The sequence below is a fragment of the Ixodes scapularis genome, unplaced genomic scaffold, assembly GCF_016920785.2.
Source record: "Ixodes scapularis isolate PalLabHiFi unplaced genomic scaffold, ASM1692078v2 PGA_scaffold9__187_contigs__length_104089568, whole genome shotgun sequence".
NCBI classification, from domain to species: Eukaryota; Metazoa; Arthropoda; class Arachnida; order Ixodida; family Ixodidae; genus Ixodes; species Ixodes scapularis.
This window is the reverse complement of record NW_024609884.1, coordinates 24112489-24131685: the sequence shown is the minus strand read 5'-3', so window position 1 is coordinate 24131685 and position 19197 is coordinate 24112489. Positions and strand designations below refer to the sequence as shown.

General features: G+C 43.8%; 1 protein-coding gene across 1 annotated transcript in view; it reads right to left on the bottom strand.

Moving 5' to 3' along the window:
• LOC8028085 (CD109 antigen) overlaps window positions 1-19197 on the bottom strand; it is a 76966-nt gene that overhangs the window by 49679 nt on the left and 8090 nt on the right. The window contains exon 2 of the mRNA XM_042287170.1: window positions 1610-1790. Within this exon, the coding sequence (XP_042143104.1) occupies window positions 1610-1790 (181 nt within the window). The remainder of the gene's footprint in view (window positions 1-1609; window positions 1791-19197) is intronic.

Below are 19197 nucleotides of genomic sequence, written 5' to 3'. Positions count from 1 at the left end.
TTTTACTTTATTATCCCACTTATCGTTACGATTAGCCCCCTATACTATATCCCCCTGGCCGTATAACGCACCTGCAGAAACCGAATAAGTGTAGCTTTCACGGCTTTTGTTTAAACAAACCTGTTAAGCTTAAGAAAACCACCCTGTAGGCGATATCATGGGGTCATTAAGGTTACTACCAACCACGCACCTTAGTGATTATCTCTGACGGAGTCTCACAAGTGGAGGTTCAGTGCAACCAGGCCAAGATATTTCCTCCATATAAAATTCCATGGAAGTTATTAACTGCCAACCACGCACTATGGTGATCATCTCCGATGGGGATGCACAAGTTGAGCCTCATGTGCAACCCCACCAAGATGTTCCTTGCACATGTAATTACATGGTTGGTTCATAAGGTTCATGAGTGACCCTCCAAGATGTCCCCCATTAAGGTAATACGAAACGTACCATGGTGATGATGTCCGACGGTGTTGCACAATTCGAGGTTCGTGTGCAACCCCGTCAGGGTATTCCCTGCGTAGTGTTATAGAAGTCTTTAAGAAAACTAATATCCACGTAACATGATAATCGTTTCCGATGGGTTTGCACAAGTTTAGGCTCATACGCGACACAGCCAAGCTGTTTCCTCTGAACGTACTGTCATGAAAGTCATTTAGGTCATTAGGTTAAGTCTCTTAGCGAAACGTAGGCTGCCACTCCGAGGCTTTCAGCGGGTACCTTTTAAAGACCTTCCTGCCAGCTTCGATTACCCTCATGTATTGTTTGAACACTATGGCGGTTACTATCTGACCGGGTCGCACAAGTTGAGGCTTTTGTGTGAACCGGCGAAGATGTCTCTGCCTAGGTAGCATACATTATAAAAGTTATTCAGACTGCAGCGTCCAAATCTTGAGACTTGTACATCAACGGGACATTCAAAGGACAGCCGCCAAAATGTCTGGTGTAATGCACGTAGGGGCGGCATTAATGGAGGAAGAGGGGGCGCTTCCCCCTAAGCCCTGCAAGGGCAAAATGTTTGTGAGCGAAAAACTGCATACACTATAGTATTTTTTCTGAATGTTTAGTTTTTGGTGAAATGTCAAATATTAGGTCAACAAAATAGATCCGAGCAACGCTTCGCCCGTGCACGTCAGATCTCTCTAAATAGCCCCCCCCCCCCCCCCCCCCCCCCCCAAGCCTGACCTATATATCCGTCCCTGAATCGTGATATCAGTAACTAGAAACCAACCAGGAGGCATCAAATCTCTAAGTTTACCAAGAAACCGAGTACAATGTGACAAGAGGCACTATGTAGTTTGTTATAATTTCCCTTTCTGTCAGACGATGCCCTCCCCTCCTCTGCCCCATCCTTGGGAGACTCCGAGGGTTTAAGTGCCACCCCGCCAAGATTTCCCCTGGGAAATAATATGGAAGAAGGTTACTGTTTGACATTTTAGTATTCATCAAACACATGTCACCAACACCACATTGTGAGACATTCCAGCAAAAGCTCTTCACCTTGAGATTCTTGCGAGCAAGGGTACTTGCTGACAGTGCGATGCACCATTTTATCTGGATTTACTTCCAATGCATACCATGTGGGACTTTCTCACGCCGCTTAGTATACCTTCATCAGAAGGACGGCTGTCTCTCCGGAGGACAGCAGGTCCTTGGCCGAGGCAACCTCCTCGGAACCCCGCTGCAGGGAGGCCCGCACTGTGTGAGGCGACGCGGCTGACAGCAGCGTCACGGACACCCGATACACCTGGCTGGGCCGCACCACCTTGGACGCCAGGACCAGGTACCTCCTGCAGAGAAATGCGATATTTCGCATTTATTAACACGCGCCACAACAGAGCGTGAAAATGATCAGTTCAACAATAAATCCGTAACGATGATAATCCCTGGGAGAAGGAGAACAAGGGGGACACAGGACAAACACAAATCTCCAAACATAGCTAGGTGACTGGTGCGCGACTGAAAAGATCTGCCTGGCCTTAGTATCGAACCAGGGACCTCTTTATTTCCAGTGGAGCGCTCTACCAACTGAGCTAACCAGGTGTTATACGTTAGTGGAGCAAACGGGTTTTAACATTCGCCACCAGTCAACACCAACAAGGGTGAACGGCCTGCATTTTAAGTTTATGATTTGAATGCAATTAATGCAAAGGTGCAGCAAGCTGGACAAGAATAACGATAATAATTCCTTGGGAAGGGGTTGCCTGTCACCTAGCTGTATTTGGAGATTTGTGTTCGTCATATGCCTCCCTTGTTCCACTTCTCCAGGGGATACTATCTTTTTTTTTTTTTTTTTTTTTTGTCCAGCTCGCTGCATCTTTGCATTAATTGCATTAACACAATAAAACAGTGATGGTGCAGGCGAGTTGGTGTAAGATTACCATTTCTTTAAAACACCCGACACTATGAAGCAACTTGAAGCAACGAAAGTAAAAGAAGCAGGGAAAGGACGACAAGAACCAACGCCTCAAAGTTAAACTCAACTCAAACTGAGCGGAGTTTGAGACGTTGGTTCATGTTGTTCTTTCACTGTTTTCTCTAATTTGGTTACATCAAGTTTCTTCACCCAGTTTTGGTTGCTTAAAGAAAATGAATCAATTGAAAACGCTTTTAGTGCAGCTGGACCAGATAAGTTCGCTGTGAAGACGCTATTCAGCTAACGGTCACCTGTAGTAGACATGGGGCTTCAGTGCGTGCGTGAGTTCGCTCGGGCTTTTTGTACGGTTCAACCATACTTCTAATCCGAATATCCAAAAGTTGTACTTTAACGAGAAGCTCCGGTTAATTGACTATTACCCGGTACTTTTCACGATACGAATAATTCGAACCCATCCCTTTTCTCTTGACAACACCAAACAAACTGGATCCTGTCACATTTTTCTTTCTCTTCCACTGTTGATGTTTCTAGTTTCCTTGCCCCAGTCTCAAGTAATTCATCAAAATGGTAAAAAAAAAAAAGACACCGATTAAAGGCATTTCTTTTCGCGACTGGAAAAGTAATTCTCGAAGGAAAACACCGAACGTGACTGGGCTTTTCCAGTTTTTATCGCTGTGCACGCATAATGTTGACAATGTACTCCTTCCTGCCTGCAAACCAGGCTGCAAACCAGAGCGAGAGCGAACATCAGTTCTGCGTCAAACTCGGCAAATATAAAACAGATACCTTCGAAATGATTCGGCAGCTTTGTGCCAAAAAAACAGTGAATTTTGCGAAGTGTTTTAAGTGTCACTCGCGCTTCAGGAACGGCAGAACATCGCTGGAAAACGAAGGGCGGTAGGACGACCTCATCTGAACTCTCCTTGACATTAGTGACGTTCTGACATTCTCGAGGCGCGAGTGCCTCTCCAAACACCTCGCACACCTCACTGCTTTTTGAGATAAGCCTTCTAAATCATTTCAGAGGTCTCTGTTTTAAATTTTTGAGATTTCGGTAAAATTTATGTTCCCTCTCGCTTTGGCTAGCAGTCTATGGAGATACTGGGGAGATCGCCATAATGCTCGTGCATGTGGTCAAGCAAACTCCTGTAGCGCAGCTCCAAATATAACGAGACACGAAAGTCCCTTCCTTCGACTGCTGCGCGGACATCACTGTGCTGCCCTCTCTTTTTACGCTACAAAATCACTCTCGGAACTTGTTGATCACTCCTCGTATGGTATCTTATTATGGTGTACTAGAAGACTGGGCAGTGTAGCGAGCGCCGGCGGAGGGGGGGGCTCTTTCAGCGATGACCGGATCGGTGGCCGCGAGAGGGCGCAACGTGTAGTAGGCGTGCTGCCGGAGTGCGGGGCGCAGGCAGCGGTAGCGCTTGGCTGGCTTGGCGTTCCGCACATGTTCGATTGTTTCGTATTGTTTGGCTAACTCTTTACGGTATTCTTTATTTCTGCTGTTTCACATATTATTTATCAAACTAATTCGTTGCCAAATGCTTTGCCCGAGACGTGCATCTTCGGGCAGGACGCCACAGTACACATCCGGACACTGCTAGCGAGAACAAGACATTGGCGCTTTTTCGGATTTACTTCGAAAGAGTATTAGTGAGGACGAACTTTTATCACCTGCATTATAGACCCGAATGAGCTTTTTCCTCAGCAATTCGAACTTTGCTGAGATCTTTTGGTTTCTCAAAGAAAAACCGGCGATCGCTTGTTCGCGCTGACAATGTTGCGTTCTGAATAGCTGCGGGAAATCCATCCCCCAGGGAAACGTTGGGGAAGTCTCTTGAAAGAGACGTCCCAAACGTGTGTAATCCCCTGGATAACGTAGGATAAGCATGCTGATGGCGTGATACCTAAACAAATGTGTGCTTGTGTGACCCTATAATTTCGCTGTCACTGTAGTTGTGATCAATGAATTCCGTGGTTGAAGCTCACTACCCTAATGAATTGTTTCAATGTTTGGGAAAACAAAATGGGGCTTACAAAACGGGCTATATCGTCTACTTCCGTAGGCTGCATGGAGGTGCCACTGCCGACTCACGCAACTACTTCCACAGGCTTTCGAAGGAATTTCCAGTACTAGCCTTTATCGTATTTGCTGTTACTACGTGGGGTCTTCAAACAGGATTGTGCGAATAGTTAGAAAAATGTATCCACTCACCAGCTCTGGTAGTAACCACAGTGTATATATTCTTATTTATCCACTGAGCACCAGCTATATTGATATGTGTGGGCACCAGGGCACACAGATAAATTTTTAATTATACACTGGGCGCCAGCGCACAGATGAGATTAATGAGGTGCACCCAAGGATTCCGGAGGCGATGGTACTTGCTTTTCCCAAGAGCTCGGGAGAGGGGGGCTCCCGAGCTTCCCCGTAGTCGGCGCCTATGGCGTTTTGTACCTCTGCATTCTCCAACGTGAGGTCATGATCTTGATGAGCTTCGACATCTTCAGGATAAATGACTCAGTATCTTCCGCTGGGCCATAAGACCCTTCAATTTTCTTGCGGTAAAAAAAAAAAAAAAGAGGCCTCTTAGCACCTCCTTATTGAAGAGACGGAGTGCTGGGCCAACCCTCATATTTTTAAAGCCGTTAGGAAAAAAAAAAATAATTTGCTCATGTGAGGCCATAACCTTTAACGTCATATTTTCACAGTCACTTCTCCAAGCCTTTCTAATGCAGTCAGCGTGCACAGGACCCTTCGGTGTGCCCAAACCAGTGTCTATAAAACCGATTTAGCAGATACTTTAAAGTGCAAAAAGTCCGAAAAAAAAATGTAGAGGACGACTGTCATGACAGCCTGCATTACATGAAGCAGAGTCTCCCTGTCACTCCTTTTAATGTTGCGGGACGACGACTGACGCCGATTGAACTCGAGAGGGGCACGAAAAAGGGAACGGGCTTCTTTGCAGGACCGGTAGCCACTGTTGCAACCCGGCACGGGCCCCAGGAATTGAGGTTAGGGAGGGTGTTCGGGGGGGCATTGAGAATATAAGAGCCGTTGCGAATTAAAGGGGTGCTTTCGGAAAAACAAGGGGGGAGTACAACCCCCGCTGAGGGGTGCAGGGAAATCGCTGCCCCGACACAAAACACGTCCCGTCTCTCATGTCCCGCCGTTTTTCTGTCATTGCACGCGTTGTCTACACCCTACTGAACGGCACCGATCACAATCCATTTCACTCAACCATTATTAAAAAAAAAAAAAAAAATGCAGCAAAACAAGGCGACGACGCGAACCACGCGATCACAAGCAGTACGACCACACGGCAATCCGAGCGGGAAGGAGCACGCCTGTTACCCGCAGCGCCCCCTGGCCACCCTGGCGCGCCGTCATCGCTGCGCCGACCTCCTCCCTCCGTTGCTTCTCGGCGCGGACGACACACTGCCCAGTTCTAGTACACCATAATCTTATCAAGACGTGCACGCTTCAAACGCCAAAAGCATCGCTTCTTCCTCCAACAACCAAATTTAGTAAGAACTACTTCGCGCGGCGTATTAACGATGCGCAAAACTTGTTTTTTTCTTGAGATGACAACGAATATAGAGGTCTATGTAACGCCTAAACACCAACAGGAACACATCCATTTGGCTCAAATAGGATGGTTTGTGGCCCGCATGTTGGCTCAAATGGGATGGTTTGTGGCCCGCATGCTGGGACACAAAACGTACAGTCTCCGACAATATGAAAGACCCTTTCGCCGAGACAGTTATTGCGGCATTGCTAAGTACGCTTTGACCGGAGGTGCTTTGTTTTTAGGGAAAGAATATAGGAAACGTTTCTTTATTTCCTCATTCCAAGACATGTGGGCCTGGCCAAAGTGAATCCAGCATCGCTGCCTGAAACAGCGCATCCGAATGGGTCGTGTATATTGTTAGAGGACTGTACACCACCTGTGTACCTGCCCCCCCCCCCCCCCCCCCCCAAATTACATATACAATAAAAAAAATCTCGAAACGATAAAAAGCAAGCAGCCGGTACGTGATCGGTCGCAAAATCTGTCTTTCCGTCTAAGTGAGCGTCCCTTGCATCTACGACTTTTAGCGGGAAACCTCAACAATGCATCGCGTGAGTCGCGTAGTATTATACGTATAATACGCAACACATAGTGCGAGATTCCAATATTTAATTTAAAATAAATACATATATAAAATCAAACACTTTGTGAAATAAAACGAATTCCTTAAAAACGCACTGGCAAAACCTTTTTTTTTTTTTACTTATTATTTAGTTTTATACCCGTACAGTTTCCAGACTAGACAAATGGCAGTTTCAAGTCTAATAATTTTTTTTTGCTCGGAACAAGTTTGTACGGAGAGGCAGTTTCCGGAGACGGACTGGAATAGTTGGCAACAACTCCGCGAGAGACCTTCCCTCCGTTCCCGCCGCGCCTTGGCCTCGCAAGGACTGCACGGACGTGACGCGCATCGCGAGGAGAAACCGGGCAGACGTTCAACGTCTATTCTGGGCGGTTACAAACGTGATCGTTGCACGTCGTTCGAGTCAAGCACCCCTATAAAATCTGCCGCGTCAACAGAAACGACAAGCAAATGAGGGAAGGTGTAGACGTAGGAAAGCGGAGTCAATGACGGCTTAAGAAACGCAGGGCGTGGCCAGCCCCTAGCATCGTAGGCCACAGCCAATGAGACTGCTGCATTAGCTGACAAGAACGCCGAAGGACTAACAAAGTGTATGCTATGTGCGTATGTTGTGCGAGTACAGCTCCCAATCGAATAGCGCAGAAAGCCGGTACGTCGTCGTGCGTTTTGAAAGCTACGAATGGCCCAGTGCTATTCGAGTCGAAGCATTATTCGCACATTGTTGGTTTATTTGTGTACAGGACAGAGTGTGTAGGGGCAGGGACTCGTCAATCTATGTAGACGTTTTTCTCTCGCCTCCTTCTCCTAAGCAGATGTAAATGCAGTCAATAGAGATTTGATTTTATGCAGTCCATGTCCGGTAGACGGGAACGTTTATATATGTTCCTTTTTATGTGCCAATTGAGGTGCGATCCCAGAACGTTTAAACGGCAGCATATGACAACAAATATAACGCGGTTCGTCGGAACCAGATAGAAGTCCCTTGATATTTTTACTATAGTCGGCGACAGGTTTTAAGAGTAAAATGGAAGCTCCTCTCAAGTCTTTCCACTTTAGGAGTGCGAACGCTGGCGACGAGGCGGCAACGCGTTCCTTTTTTTCTTTTTGTGTGTTTGGGTGTGTGTGTAAAAAGGGGGGGGGGGGAAAGATTTTAAATAGGACACGAGTCAGGCTGCATATTTGTCGTTATCTCAGTTAGTATATACACTATTTCTTTATCTCTCATCTCGTCTGTATTTCTCTGCTGTTAAAAACCATGAGACGAGATCTTCTGAGACGCTGCAACACAAATATCTTCGGAGACGAGATCTTCTTTGTGTTGCAGCTACCATTTTAGTCTTCTCCTCGAGCTTTTTACATTCGAAGTTGCTTGTGTCCAGTTTTATCAACGGCTGTCGTTCGCATATTTGATTAAGTCACCTTACAATATTCCGCATACAAATAATATATATCGAAATTAACATTTTCGCTGTGTTGTGTTGTGTTGTCCCGTCCCCTGTTTTTACGTATATAACTCTTTCTAAACCTACATCATTACCAACGCGCTCACTAAGAAGTTTGAAAAATTGAAAAAGCACCTCGACGTGGTCAACCTCGCCCCCTGACAGCTCTACTGCAATGAGATGTACTAAAGTGCTTTGGTCAGAATTGCTTCGCACGCCTGGCTGAAAAGCTTTTCGTGCTGTGCCAAATAGTTGAGCTCCAGTTTGTGCCCATGTGTAATTTCCAGGCATGATATGCTCAGGGACGTTGAAGGCCGACGTGCACTTCGCGCTTTCCACCTTTGCCCGCCTCCTCCTTTCCTATGTACTCTCCACATTTCCGAACTTAGCCACATTAGCTCCCCTCACAACTTAGGAGAGAGGAGCGCTAAAAGGATTATCTTCCCTGCAGGCAACCGAGGCAATACGTCGGCCTTAAAGGAAGGAATCCCTGGCAGCGGACTCAATACGACTCAACGGAGATTTTTGCCGGCATATAACAGAAAATTCAGTCAAAACTGAAAAGAAAGTAAGAAACTATCAGACAGCTAAAACTTCCCAGCGTATTGCTCCTGCTTCGCGTGTGATGAGTTAATTGTGCTGAATGTACGTCAAGATTTTGTCAAGTCGTTGCTCAATCGGGAGAAATGCCATCATCAGAGAGTCACTTCTAACAACGTTACGGTAATTCACGATTATTTCCCGAAGCATCCGAATACTTGCTGTGAAAATGGACAAAACTGCAGACTCACTTTGCTGCGTGAAAATTATGACATTTATACCGTACAGGAAAGGTTGGCGTCTTGGTATTGGACTTGGCCACTGAGTTCTGCACAAAAATGATCGGCATTGTTTTATTCAGATTCCAAACATGAACATGCCGTGAAGTAATCGGGGATAACAAAAATAAGGTCATAATCGTAATACGCATGATAAGGTCTATTTGGGGGACTTGCCTGTTGTTTCTTAAAACCCAAACAGATATTACAACATTTTAATCACTCCGTCTAAAATGAGTGAAGGTCAACTCAAAGCAAAACGTTATGTGCCTACATGTTCTGTACCAATTCTTGATTTGTTTTTGCACCCGCTCAAAGATGAAATTACAAAGCAAGAACTGAAAAGTCTAAGCCTTTTACACAGCTGACCTCAGCAGATCCATGTTGAGGTGTTTCATAAGTGGAAAATGTTCAGTCTGATATATCTTCCCCTAATGTCAGCCATCGTATTGAGATTCGACCAGATCTGTGAACCTTATACATTGTTAATAAAACTTGACACACGTAAGCTCCACTGAAAAAATCAGGAGCAGCTAGGTGACTGGAATATTAGTGACAACACCAGGTCCACCAACTCAACCCTAAGAACCGTTAGGATTGAGTTGGTGCACTTTTCAGGAGGAAAATAGCATGGCGAACCAAAGAACACAAACAATATGAGGAATAAAAAATATTGTATATACTAAACTGAGATAAACAACAATATGCACCCCGACTCAAGTGTAATAATAATAATAATAATAAATATATTTCTTGACCGTTCTGGGTATCCAGGGCACAACACAGGTTCGTCAAAGCCTTCAAGGGCTTGTAGAAGGGTACCAAATAATAATAAGAATAAGAATAATGAGGAAGAAGGAGGAGGAGGAGGAGGAAGAGAAAAAGAAGAAGGAGAATAATAACAATAATAATGATATTAATTGTCCCATACAAAGCAGAGCTCAAGAAACGGACGTATCAAAGCCAACAATTGAATGGCGCACATGAGATAGCATACACACTGTCCCAAAGCGAAGCCTATAGTGCAAAATAACCTACGGCACCTAAAGTAATAAAAAAGGAGGAAAAAGAAGGCAGCGTTTAAATATAGAAGCAAATAGAAGTAATCTACAGAATGCGCAAGTACACAGATTGTTTGAAGAGAAAGCATCCGAGAATGTCCAGTAGGAGCCACGTTGGTATAAAAACAGAAGGGGAAAAAGTACACCAAAGAAGCGCTACCAAAGACTTTTTTTAGAACACAATACTCTTTAGCACTTTCTTGATTTTTCGCATAGAAGTAAAAGTCAGCAGTTCAGGAGGTAGTTGAGGAAAAAAATGTGGAACATAATAAGTTCGCGTACTTTCACCACATAAAATGCGTACAAGGTTTTTTTTCTTTTTTTTTTTAAAGTCTGGATTGTGACGAAAATCACAATAGGATGAATTTGCGATTTTCAATTCAATAGTTCAAAAATTCCGCAACACAACGTAATGGACGTAAAGTGTTTGGAAGTTAGGCAAGCTAAGAATCTTGGAACAGGTCAATGTCCTCAGGTATACCAGGAGCTTGTATGAAACACTTGTTAGGATAGCCTTCATTACGCAGTCTGTCTGGACTTTCCAGAAAACGGAGCGATTCCCGAAGACAGTTATGTCGTAGCGAAGAGCACTGTATTCAAGAGCGTGGGCTATGGTTTTTGAATTGAAAGGTGCATAAAAACTTTAGACCGATATAAGAGACAGCTGGAGTTTCGGAGATTGTTTAAAGATTTATGTAAAGTGAACATGCCATTTTAGGCCGCTATCAGAACATAATGCAAGGTTTGCAAGAACATATGCAAGAACATAATGCAAGCAACTTTAGGCCGCTATCTGAGTACTCTAGAGGGGTGCAAGTGCACTGCGTGAATGTAGAGGAGTGCAAAATAAATAGGAAGCCAAACTAACTACCCTGAGCAAGTAAAAAAAAAGACCACTTTTTTCTTTAAACATTGATTGAAATGAGGTTCTTCTCAGACCAGTTCATTATCGCAGTCGCATGGCGTTGTAACTGACGAATTGAATCTAAGTAATGGATGTGTTGTGAAATGATTATATTGTCGTCTGCAGACTCATAAAGCTTGCATCCTGGTACAGAGTCAGCGATGTCATTGACAAAAATGTTAAATAATGGAGATGATAGGATTGAACCTTCACCGGTTGGGACCGATTAAACAGATAATTCTCGAAAAGGGAAAAGAAAGACCCGCGGAAGCCTATGCTGTAGTGTTTTTCAAAAGTAAATTGTGACTGAAAGTGTCAAATGCTTTGGATGCGTCCAATAATACAATTGATGTGATAGGTTGTGGTCAGAAGCAGAGTAAAGGTTGTCTAATAATAATAATAATAATACAGTGCCCCAAAACAACCACAATAGTCTTTAGATTAGTGCACCTCACAAAAGTATACGTGATCACACTCATTATCATCATACTAATCATCATCATACATAAATTGTACACAACACAAAATTGAAAACGAGTAAAATGCGAATTGTGGTTCGAATCGAATAGCGCAGCATCATCCCTAGCTTCAACATTTCGAAGAGTCCCAGTATATCCTAGGTTCGCCTGAAACTGCGAAGGTTACGAATGACGCAGCGCTACTCGATTCGAACTGCTATTCGCACACCGCTACATCTACAGGTAGTAACATTTTTTGAAGAGCCGACTGGTTGACGGCGACTTTTGGGAAGCAAATGGCTGCGGACAGAAACAGGATGCACTCAAAGACGCCATTTTGTTCCTGCATAAATGGGCTGCGTCATTCGTGTTGGGTGTCGTTACTTAGAAAGTATGCCAAGGGGCTCTAGATAGAACATCCTATGGCAGCATACATGATCGAAAAAGACATTGTCAATGTCTGCTGGTACATAAAGAAATCCAAGAGAATGGCGATGACCTCCAACACCAGTCAGTTTGTTAAGACTTGAGAGCAGTGGCCCCTTTTGGATCCAAAATGTTCCTTTGCGTTTAACTTCTTTCGCCATCCTTCTTTCCTTCGGACGTTGTGGCGTCTTCAGTGACCTGTTTTCTTCAGTTTTTTTAACTTATTCGATTCTACAAAGCGTATCGTGTTTACCACACAAAGCGCATTGACACCGTGCATACAGAAAACAGAGCCAGTTCGGAAGGGAGAGCTGTGGAATCCACGTATACCTACTATTTCACGCTTTCAAGAAATCCGTTAGGGCAGGCCTTGCCAGAAGCGAATTGGTGCGGCGCTGAACATGGGAGCAACGTCGCAGATAGGCCATTAATTTAGCAACGGTCGCGGGCTCCTCCAAGCAGGAAAGCGAGAAAAGCAAACGAAGAAACGCCCCGTAAACTGGAAGTCCTGCTCCGCTTCCCTTCCCACGGGTGGTAGCGAGTGCAGTATAGCGACCACCTGGCGCGTCGTGTGCCAAACGGGACTGACCCGGTTTCGGTGACCTCTTCGATTTTGCATTTTCTACTCGTATATCTCCCCCCCCCCCCCCCCCCCCAAAAAAAAAAAAAAGACGTATTTGTTCAATAAAAACAATTACTCTATAAATCCACGTGAACTACAAAACTAAAAGCTGACTTTACTGGCGTTTTTTTCGCGTGTAAATTTGATGTCAGAAGAGGAATTCTGGAAATGTGAACATATATGTTTCAGTCAACGACGCCTCAGCTCCTTGTCACCACTCAATATCCTTAGGTAAATTACTTCGAAAATGTGATTTAATTCCAGCTACAACTATATTGCTCCAAAAAGTAATTAATTTCAAGTAGAATTATTAGTGCAAAACTTAAATCGTTAGAATTATGCATGACTTTCAGATAGTATTGCAATTGCCTCGCAATTACTTTCCTTTGGGGGCTACGAAACTTCAGGTATGTTGGTGTCATAGCATTTTTCTGCGCTGAGATGCGTCTGCTCATTCTTTGACCATCGAGGATTCATTGTACGGCCTTTGACATTCGTCACATTTGTGTCGTTATTTCACCTACTTAATTAATGGCACGGCAGAGGAAACTGAATGTTGAGTATGATATGGGTTAGTGCTTGGCCTGATACATCCTGCTGCATTTTGCCCAAATGTGAGGAATTAACGTCAACATTGCGCCAAAGTTTATTTTCACTTTATTAATACTGAAAGTATAATAGGTGCGATCCCGCTACACAGTCTGGTCGTTACAGAATACGGTTGTGCGAATTTTTAAAACTTTCGATTATCGCCTCAAATAATATCATATTCGATTTGATCTCTGTACCAAGCAGTGACAGTTCTGAAAGTTTCGCAACATTTCTCATGTTCGCGATCTGTTCTGGCTGGTTAGTTAGCTTCGTGAAGTGCACTTCTGACCGCGCACTGGTGTACTGCAGTACAGCGACAATTGCAAATTAGACATCGCGATTTTGCATATCTTGCTTCGGCGCAGCGCACCCATGTGCTAAGGGGAAAGCACTCCTCCAAAACTGGACGTTACACGCGATTTTTGAAGAAAACTGCGGCCAGTGGCGTACCAACTTAATTTGTCTTTGAGTGTGGGGGGGGGGGGGGGGGGGGGGGAGGAAGGAAGGGGGGGAGGGCAAACCAGCCCCCCCCCCCCCCCCCCCCCCCAGTGCCGGGGAGCGGCTTCCTTGGTATTCCTTGGGCGCCGCCGGCCAGTGTTTGCCCTGCCCAGTGGCGGCTGTTTCGGGGGGTGGGGGGGGGGGGGGCAAAACACATGCCTTGCCCCCCCCCTCTGAGAACTGGGGGGGGGGCAAGCGCCCCCGTTGCCCCCCCCCCGGTTGGTACGCTCATGACTGCGGCAAGTATATATGAAGTCTGCGATATTCTAACAATATATTTTTTACACGTTCGAGTTTAATCAAGGGCACTTTAGCATTGTGAGAAAACTTTTATGGATTGATCTGCATTTGTTTTTATAGTCAACTTTCGTTTAGTTACTTTTATATAGGTTCCATCCGTTTGACGGCACAGTCAATAGAGTAAATTAAAACTAAGTTAGCTGGCGCAGTAAAGGCAAGCTTGGGAATAAGCTCAACAAATTCGGCGGGATTCTTTTAAAATTTGTGTAAGAAGGTATATTTATTGTTTACGTGGGGATTTTTGTTATCATGAATTTCTGCATATAAATTGCCATTGATATTCATAATCAAATGACAGAAGCTTTGTTTTCTATCTGCATTTGGGACTGCAGATGTATTGTAACCTTTATAACTTAAAGGAAACATCTATTTGGGCCTCGGAATTATTGTATTCTAACATTATTTCAGTAGAATATACTATTTGGTTTACGTTTGATTGCGTACCTGAAATAACCAGTCACATCAATTCCTACAGTCCTTTATCAATCAGCACCGTGTTACCGTGCCTGGTGCTTCAAAGCGCCATTAAACTGCTAGCTTGGGAATCAAGCCTTCCATGCTGTTGATGCCATCAAAATGTTGCAAAGAAGCGGGAAGGCAAAGTAGACTGTCTTTTAGCGGGACCGGCAAGCACACAAATCTTCACTAAAATTCGCACAGGTATGAATGAAGATGAAATATGTGCTTATGCTGGAAAATTTATTTTTGCTGCTCCAAACTGAACTACTGGCTGCCCCAAAAAGACTCAGACCTATCACATCACTGGTGTTACAGGTACTGAGAAAAAATCTTCCGAAGGCTCAAATCTTCATTATTCTAAACATAGCCAACAGGAGAGTCGTGATAAGATATTCAATGTACACATCGCAATCACATTGTTTTGATTATTTCTCTCCATCGATCCTGACAATGGAAGGCAGTTTTGCTGTATGTGGGCCGCAGGCTTGTACAAGACACTCATAAAAAAAAGTATTTAAGCTAAGTTACTGAGTACCAGCTTGAAAAGTGAATGAGTAGAGTACTAAATACTCGAAAAAGCAACATCACTCTCAATATACTCTTAATTTACAATATAATTTGTCATACAACTAAGTACTAAAGAAACGAAGATGAAAAAAAAAAAAAAAACGACATTGCCAAAAAGCTTGTTGGCTCGCAGAAACACCTGTTTTTCAAACTTTGCGTCCAACAACTTGACCCCGTTTTTTTTTTTTTTTTTTTTTTTTTTTTTTTTAACACAGGTTTGCTGACGCTAAACAGGCTACAGGCGCTCCACGGATGCGCTCGAATGATGGAAGGCAAAGCTTGCATTGCACCTGGAGGTTCTTTTTTGTTTCACCAACACATTGAAACGTTCTTCCCGTAAATGCTACCATGGCAGAACGAGTTATTCCCTGGGTCTCACGCTCCATGGCCTCCAGGTCTCGACTCTTGAGTCTTCAGACTGATGCCAAACACGTCTACGAAAACCGGTAAAAAAATTACAAAGACAACATATAAAAACTTTACCTATGTACGTTCTCATAGTCCATGTTAAGTTAAACTGATTTTGCGTCGCCTCGTTCTTTATTCCTTTCTAAGAAAGAGAAGCGTCTACCGAGGGGGGATTTCTTTCGACGCCGCTCGGGTTGGCTTCGTCTTCGCACTCGCAGGGTTCAGGTTATGTCTGTCTGGTGAACCAGTACGCACCGGACGAGAAACTTGAGTAGAGTACGCCATGCCGCATCTTTGCTTCGTCACTTCCGCCCTCTGAATCCGTGCATCCTTACACGTACGCCGTGTGTCTTGTCTAGACAGGAAAGGGAGATCAGGCGCGTCGACAAATTAAGCAGTAACTTGCGAGTAACTTACGAAGTGAGTGAAAGTTACTTGCAAAACGTGTTTCAGTCAGAGTAATAAATACTCAACTTCAAATGTACTTGTAAAACACCAAGTTACACAAACAAGTATTTAAGATCCGGTAACTTGAGCAGAGTATTTCAGGTATACGTATAAGTCTGAAGTGGGGCATCTTCTGTGCCCCTGTTACGGGTGCTGCAGCTTTACTAGTTACTCAGATGTTCACCCGCCGGCAATATGAAGGTGAACACCTTACCTGGTTTCTTGCTAGCTGTTTTAAGGCTCCCTTAAGCTATATTAACTCTCAACGTCTCAAATGGTACGTGGCTTGGGGTCTAAACTTTGCGTTCTAGCCCTCTTCTGAAACAGAGCTTGTTCCAAAACTTGCACGAGCGTCAAAAACAAGAAGAGGGCTGTTCACCTTCATATCGCTCACTGTGTACGTCCGCGGTTAGTTTCCTGGAACAGCCTCGCGCCTCCATATGCTTCGTTTCAGCTAAAGTCGAGACGCAGCCGACGCTAAGAGCTGACAGGACCAACCAGACAGCGTCAAAAGCTCACCATCGTGGTTGTTCCTCGTGTTTCTGTACGTGTTCTATCATCGCTGAACCAATCACAAACAGACAAGGCCTAGTCACTTCCACTTTTGACGCTGCTTGAGTGGTCCCATTACCTCGTAGCGTCGGCTAAACCAAGATTAGAGAACCAAGCTTCAGCGTAACAAAATCATTAAAAAAAAATCGTTGTTATTGTCGTTTAAATTTTACAGTTAACGACGCTCGGAAGAAATTAAATTACAACTACAATTATGTTTTTGTCAAAGGTCATAAATTACGATTACAAAATCCTTTAAAAAACACAGATTAAAATTAGAGTAATGCGATCACTGTAACTGAAAACTGCCAGAGTATGCCACTCGGTCTGACGTAGCGCTGAGTCGGGGTCAAAATAGCAAATCTCTGAATTCGCCGATTGGAAGGCTCTAGAATTCGAGAGGTTCGTGCCAATAGTTTCACTTTTGTCTTGGCTATATTTTTTATCGTTCCGCAGTCAACGAGGTTGCAGAATTTTTAAATTAGAACGCACAGCAATCACCAACAAGAAATAGTAAAAAAAGAAAAAAAAGAGAAAAAGACAAGTGTTTAAGAATGCTTCGCCCCATACTTCTTAGGTATTGTCAGAGACATCATTATGTACGCCGGGCGTGGCTTAATAGGCTACGGTCACCCCCTGTTTTTCTGCTCGGACACGCCCTTCGTTTCTTAGAGTCTCTTTCAAACTCCCTTCGTGACACCTCAAGAAACAAAGTATATACATACAATTTTTTTTTCTCTCGTTTGCTGCCGGTATTTAGTTCCGAATGCCGCTGAGATCTCTCTCGAACGTTTTATTGCAATACTATTTCTTAATTGACCTCTTTTTTTATGTTTCCTAACCCTGTACGGCGGAGGAATTAACGACCCAGTTGATATCGCCGGAACGGAAAGAATGATCTCGTTTCGGGGTCCTCTCGAAAGTAGTGGCCGGCTGTGTGAGCCAGATCGAACTTGACCGAGAGCTTGAACCCCTGGTTGCTAGGCTACAGATGTACAAACACCGGACGCTGTTCAATATTCACGACAGCAGGGCACGGCATGAAGCATTTCGCCTTTCCGTGGTTTTATCGGTGGTACCATTTTTGGCGACGCGATGGTTGCAAACGCTCAGACCGACACCGCGGAAGCTGCCTAAATTAATTACTAAAGCGTTTCGGTCGTTTGGAACTGGATGGAAGTTAAAATTAAAGCTACCTGTCAAATAACTAATTTAATTTTTTTTTCTGGCATTAGCATGTAGACCGAAACCAAAAAGCAGTAAACATTATTATTTTATTTGTATTTGGCAATACTGCAGGCCCTAGAGAGGCCCAAGTAAGTTTTTTTTTTTTTAATACACATAGTAAAGCAATAATAAAAAAAAGAAAAAAAAAACAAACGCTAAAATTACGCAAATTCTTAACTAAATTCTTTGGAACACAACTCTTGTCAATCTCAGAGCGTCATAATTCAACAAATTAATATATGACAGCGGATGCACGTAGCGTGCGCACAGAAGATTACCACATTCCAGCTAGGGAGGAACAATACAAACGCAAAAACGCAAACAATAAATCTGCATCACGCCACAAAACTCTCAAAGTCTGCAGCAAGAACAAGAAAAGAAGAGATTAATGTGACTGACTTATTTTGAACTATAAACCAGAAGGGTGCTCTCTGTTTCATAGCATTGTTCGATATCATGACACGTGGATATCATTGTCCACTTGTTGCGTGTATTATAAGAAGTAAAATCTGGGCTCGCTGTCTCAGAGCTTGGTAATTTCGTTCTTCACCTTTGCATGAAAACATCCCCAACTTGATTTTTATGAAAATAAAAGAAACATGGTAAAGGGGAACAAGGTCAAAGGACAAACACAAATCTCCAAACACAGCTAGGTGACTAGTGCGCGGCCGAAAAAATCCGCCTGGTCCGGGTATCGAACCCGGGACCTCTCCATTACAGGTGGAGCGCTCTACCAACTGAGCTAACCAGGGGTTAGACGTCAGTAGAGCAAACAGGTTTTATCAGCTGCCACCAGTCTAACACCAACAAGGGTGAAGCTTGCAAATTAAGGTCATGATTAAGATGCAATTAAATGCAAAGGTGCAAGCGAGCTGGACCTTTGCATTTAATTGCTCGCTTGCACCTTTGCATTTAATTGCATCATAATCATGGTAAACTTTTTTTATTTAGATTATGACTGGAACAAGTTAGATTTAACCAAGTCAGAAATAGGGTTTTCATTATTATTATTATTTATTTAAATTCGTCGATGCCAGGAATTGAAGGACGGAATTTCTCGTCATGTGATTTTATTGCACGAGAACGAACTTGAAAATAAACACATACCTCATAATTTACGTGACATTATATTGTATTTATCCGAAAATAGGTCGAATTTTTTTAGGAACAGACCTGTATGTGTACTTTCCCGCAGAATTAATCGAGACCAATCGATAAGACTTACGAAAGGAGCCGGCGAATGGCGAAACAGAGATAACGTTAAAATTAAAAAAAAAAAAAGAAGCGATTTACACATATTTTATTTCTAGGTTCCGACGTTATCGGTGCCTCGTCATTCGCCGGGCCTCCTCCTCCGTAAATCGCAACGATTGGCTCTTCTCGAGCGTTGCAGAGAAATACACTCACAGGCACTGTTCTCAAAGAGGTCGACCTATGTTCGAATAAATACGGTATATGGATGAATTCGGAAGACTATAGTCAAATCATTACATGTTCTGTTTTCAATTCGGTTTGTGTGGTTACGACTGTATAGCAATTTCCGTGGTGTTCGGCGGTACGTACCTGTCTAGGTTATACTCTTGCAATCTTTGCGCCAGAATGAAAACAGAAAGGGCCGGAAGCGGTCTCATATGCCTTAAATGCAGAAGCGGTGTTTAATTGCCGCGTAGTGTTTGCCCAGTACTTCGCTCGGACTGCTTAGATATGCTGACAACAGATTTCCCGCTAGAGATATAAATGTCGCGCATGTGTCATTGCATTGAAAATATCGTACGCTCACCAAAGATTCATTGGTGCCCCGGTAAAAAACGTAAACAAATACAAGTTATTTTTTTTATTTTATTTTCTTGGCACCCCAAGCACTAAAAGTGCACTAAAA